This window comes from Punica granatum, chromosome 6, assembly GCF_007655135.1.
Source record: "Punica granatum isolate Tunisia-2019 chromosome 6, ASM765513v2, whole genome shotgun sequence".
Lineage (NCBI taxonomy): Eukaryota > Viridiplantae > Streptophyta > Magnoliopsida > Myrtales > Lythraceae > Punica > Punica granatum.
This window is the reverse complement of record NC_045132.1, coordinates 26,745,778-26,750,666: the sequence shown is the minus strand read 5'-3', so window position 1 is coordinate 26,750,666 and position 4,889 is coordinate 26,745,778. Positions and strand designations below refer to the sequence as shown.

The window sequence follows — 4,889 nt, the reverse complement described above, 5'->3', positions numbered from 1 at the left end:
TGCAATATAATCGCATATTTTATGTAGTGATTTCATACCAGAGGTGAGGCATGTCTTGTGTCGCGGATAATTCGATAAGATGGATGTGGCCCAGACATGGGGGCTCTTAGGATGGAAGTGGCTGCAACTAGCAAGCAAATGGTAATCAATGGTATCACCCAGCTGATACTGGTAGGCTTGGTTGGTGGGCCATACCAAACTTTGGCCCATTTGGGGCTGCCCAGGCCCATTCCGGCAACCAAGTTGGAAAGAACTAGAATTTCGATTCGATCTTTGTGGCCGACCGTTGCTCATTTGAATCTCAGGCTCGGCTCCTCCCAATAACCTTCCTTTCCTACTGTTCGCTTCGGATTGCCGTTAGATCGCCGAACCTCATTTCGAACCTACTCCCTCTTCTTTTCCAGATTGCTCATCTCCATTCCCATTCCTAACCCCTCTCTCTCTCTCTCTCTCCCCCTCCCTCTCTCCCTCTCTGGTTGCAGTATTCAGTTTACCGACCCTTCCAACGCCTTCACGGTCTGAAGTTCCTGAAGTGAATTCTTGAGAGGGTTCTTTGCGATTTCCGGTCGACATGAAGGGGGAAGTTAGGGCGGCGAAGAGAGCCTCTTTCGGCAAGATAGTAAGAAAGCGTTTGTCTGATATCACGAATTCTCCATTGGTACACAACAAGATCCCAAGCGAAGGTCTTAAGCCGGTGCCGTTTTCCTCGGAGATCACGAAAGACAATGTAGACCAACTCATTCAGGTAAGATCCCAGCCTGTTCTCTTTGATTTCTTTGCTTGGGCATGATCATTTCGAGTTACCCGAAGGAATAATTAAAATTGTTGTCTCAATTTGACCAGGAGAACGGGGCATTGGTGAAGCTTGTTGAAGAGAGAAAGTATCCTTCTGAATGCAATGTCGGAAAATGTTTGCCTAAGAAATAATAAATTCGTATAAAGAAATAGAAATGCAATTTTGAGTGTGGATTAGACTAGAAATAGAAATGAATGAAGAATCGGAAAATCGGTTATCTCTTTAACTCGATTGAACAGCAAAATCATTGAATTGAGCGGAGCGGAGCTGCAAAGACTGAGAATCAGTTACCAGAAGACACAGCTTCAGAACTGGAATCTCGCTCAAACCAACAGCCAGATGTTAGCGGTTCGTCAAATTTCTCTCATCATTACCTTTACGCAAACAATGCCATTTACCAGATGTTGATCTTACTTACACTTTCCACTGGGTCTCATCAAAATCGCCCTAAACTTTGCAGGAGCTCAACCTAGCAAAGGATAAGGTAATCTCGAATTCTGTCATTTCCCAGGAGAATTTCTCTCAAAATTGAGTCGGCCGATTGCTTAAAAGTCGAATACTTCTTTCAGCTTAAGGCATTTCAGCACGAACTAGCATGCAAGGAAGCCTTGCTCAAGGCAAAGAAATTGGAGGTTGAGGTAATGCTCTAATAGTCTTGTTTGAGATGTCGAATCACCCGTCCAACTGCAAAGTTTGGAACTCATCATATAAGGTCCGGTCCGCTCATACTTGTCAAGGGATTTGATATTAGAATCTTTCCCTGCTGCAGAGGAACATGGTGGAAAAGAATGTAGTGGAGAACGGTCACATTGTGAGTTTTCGGTCTCGACTATTTGCTAGTTCCTAAATTTCCTGTAAGTCTTTTCTCGGATGCTTACATTTTAATTTCTTGCTTGAAGGAGGCGGAGGCAGTGGAGGGGAAGGAGAAAGCGGGAGAATCTGTCCACAAACCAAATGATAAACAAAAACAAGCTCCAAGCCGGAACAGAAGGCACCATCAGAGAAGTCAATGTAACCAACTGATGCAATTCTCCATCTTCATTTCTCCTTCTTTGCTAAATTCACCGACTAATCTCAAAATTTTCTGCAGCAATGGGAGTTCCCAGTACAAACAAGCAAGACTTGGAGAAGGAGAAGGCAGAAAAAAAAAGGTTCGGGCCGCAGTAGAATTCTTATTTTGTAATTGCTTTTATCCTCTGAAATGTTTTGCAAGATTTGTGTATCATTCTTTTTTGTTCTGCTACTGCCAGGCGATGCTTGAGAAGGCAATCAGCGAGGTTCATGTCACAGGAGAGGGAGCCTGCAGAGAACTTGTTCGAGATAGAAGAAGCCAAATTCCCGATAACTACCCATCCAGAAGCAGGTCCAAGTTCTTCTGATCAGTCATCTATGAAGGAAGATAAAGAAAATGATGCTTCATCCGGGGCCGATGAAGACAGAAGATCTTCGGTAGCAAGACCTCTGAGGAGAGCAGCTGAGAAAGTTCAGTCCTACAAAGAGCCTCCGCTGAATGTAAAGATGCGGAGAGTGGAATGAGAACGGAAAACGAATGCAACACGCAGACAACTATTGATAACTCCGGCGTGACATTGCGTGTAGCACCTAAGTGAGTGGATCAGTAGCAACTAGCAGTGCTTTTGCTCCCAGAAGTTGTGGCAACTTAACTTCTTGTTTTATCATTTTAACGATCAATTTCATATTCATCAAAATCTTCGTCTACATTCTTCTTCATCCCGACTTTTGGTCGAGTCTGGTCTGGTTAGACCTGCCTTATCGTGCAACCTTTCCCAACTTATAATGGGGCTAATGAAGACAGCTTTCAGTTCTACTGCATGAATTCAAAGTAATCATGAGATTTGGGCCGAAAATTCACAGGTCATCACTTTGAAGCCCAAAATCAGCTCACTCGACCCAAAGTTGAACGAACTTCAGTTCTGGGATTCCAAATCAGAGTCCAATCCACGGTTCTGTGCAATCCATACTGCCAGCCGATCATTATTCATCAAAGAACGTAAAAATGGTGCAGAGCACAATGTTATATATTGCAGTAATAATGGGAAAATTTAAAACTACTACGAAATAGTCGGTTTTGATGCGTGCTATCCCGCAAATTTATCGTTGTCGTGAAAGTTGCATCTCGTTGCGAGATAATGTTTCGTTAGACACTTTGAGTCCGACCCGGATCTCGAGAATACTTTTCATATGACAAGGTCAAGGGGAAGAATGACATTTTTCAACCGATAGTCTTCACATGCTGGAAAACTAATAACAATTTAGCAGACTTTGTTAATAGACGGAAACTCTACATCTTTAGATTAAACACACGCCATGATCAGTGGAAACCGCGTATGTCTGTTCCATGTTTTAGTAGCAGCCAACTATTTGTCTCTTAAGGGAATATATATAAAATGTGCGAATGTCTGCAGTGTTGATGTGACTCAAAGAGCATATAAGCATTAAGCAGTCAAACAGTTATAATTTTACTCAACAGAGAGATATATGAGCTAAGATGCATTTAGGTATAAACCGCGTGGGCCCTTGACAAATATTAGCACTAGATCCTAACCCTATTCTATGATAGTGATGACCACCACCATCATCATCATCATGATCTCCATCGCCCTACCACGCCCATCTCAATCATGTGCTGTCGACAGGAAAAAAAAAGAAAAAAAAAAGGAAAAAAGTTAGGCAATTTCTTGTCCTTCATTGGTTTTGTACCGAACGTGTACAGTCTCAGTAACGTCATTCAGAAATGATGAAAAAAATCAATATTTGTATATAAACTATAGACCTATAGAGAGGATCAAAATTACTTGTATTTGAGGATGGGATCATCACGTAATATCATCATTGAGAGCTCTAAAGAGCTAATCTACTTTTTGCACCAAGCAAATATTCTTTTAATCCATAAAGTTCAAGCTGCATGCATTGCACAATGTTTCTGTTGCATAAATTCAACCACCTTATACCTACTAAATCAACCTCTCGAATGGAAAGTGTCGACATAAGCTAGCGAATTGAAACTCGATAAGACGTAAAGGGGTTGCCCTTGTTCCTTCGAACCTCGAGAGCAAACCGCATAAAAATATCGAATCTCGGCTATTCATTTGTTCCGGCAATTTTAAGAGACTGGTCAAATCCCAAATTTTCGCTGGTCACTACCTCTTTTAACAGGTCATAGAACTGATTGGCTACTCGCAGGTTGCAAAGGACCCCAACTGGCGAAATGCCATGGCAGAAGAATTCATTACTCTAATTCAGAATGGAATATGGAGCATGGTGCCACAAAACCCTGGGATTAATATGGTTGGGAGCACATGAAAATTCAAGGTAAAATATCGGGAAGATGGGTCTATTGACAGTTACAAGGCTCGGCTGGTAGCTCAAGGCTTCCGCTAATAACTAGGTATTCACTACCATGACACGTTGAGTTCAGTGGTAAAACCCTCTACCATTCGTCTTATATTATCACTAGCTTCCTCCTCTTCTTGGGGTATTCGCCAGCTTGACGTCAAAATGCTTTTCTTCAGGGCAATCTTCAGGAGTAAGTATACATGATACAACCTCTTGGCTTTGTTCGTCCACTGTTTCCTAATCATTTATTTCATCTACATAAATTTCTTTATGGTCTAAAACAGGCTTTCAGGGCTTGGTTCACACGATTCAGTACTTTTCTAGATTCTCTTGGATTTGTCTTCACTCCAGTCGACTTGTCTCTATTCATTTATCGTAATGGCCAGCACACTATTCTCTTATTATTGTATGGTGATGATATCATATTAACTGAGAGTTCTTCCTCTTTTCTTGATCGGTTCATTAGCATTCTTTATGCTAAATTTGCTATGAAAGATCTTGGTCATCTGCACTACTTTCTCGGAGTCTAGGTGAAACGATCACATAATACGCTCTTTCTTTCTCAGCAAAAATACATTTTTGATATTCTAGCTTGTTTTGGTATGGAGAGATCGACTGTGGTTAAGACACCTTTACCATCCCGTACTAATCTTTCATTGAGTGATGGGGAATTATTAAATGACCCTATTGAGTATTAGAGCATGGTTAGTGCTCTTCAATACATTACCATTACTCG

The 4,889-nt window shown here is 41.6% G+C and overlaps 1 protein-coding gene across 1 annotated transcript; it reads left to right on the top strand.

Moving 5' to 3' along the window:
* Positions 1–387: 387 nt before the first annotated feature.
* LOC116210153 (shugoshin-1) lies at positions 388–2,622 on the top strand. Its single transcript, XM_031543976.1, has 9 exons — positions 388–745; positions 844–881; positions 1,036–1,144; positions 1,257–1,280; positions 1,366–1,434; positions 1,566–1,607; positions 1,696–1,807; positions 1,887–1,947; positions 2,047–2,622. The coding sequence occupies exons 1-9, from the start codon at positions 572–574 to the stop codon at positions 2,330–2,332; spliced, it is 915 nt and encodes a 304-aa protein (XP_031399836.1). The 5' UTR covers positions 388–571; the 3' UTR covers positions 2,333–2,622.
* Positions 2,623–4,889: the final 2,267 nt, after the last annotated feature.

What these genes read in the sequence shown, in the direction of transcription:
- LOC116210153 (XM_031543976.1), top strand. Translation starts at nt 572, where the DNA reads ATGAAGGGGGAAGTTAGGGCGGCGAAGAGAGCCTCTTTCGGCAAGATA. An exon ending in ATGTAGACCAACTCATTCAG is followed by an intron (nt 746 to 843) that starts GTAAGATCCCAG and finishes CAATTTGACCAG; the next exon opens with GAGAACGGGGCATTGGTGAA. An exon ending in CAAAGAAATTGGAGGTTGAG is followed by an intron (nt 1,435 to 1,565) that starts GTAATGCTCTAA and finishes TCCCTGCTGCAG; the next exon opens with AGGAACATGGTGGAAAAGAA.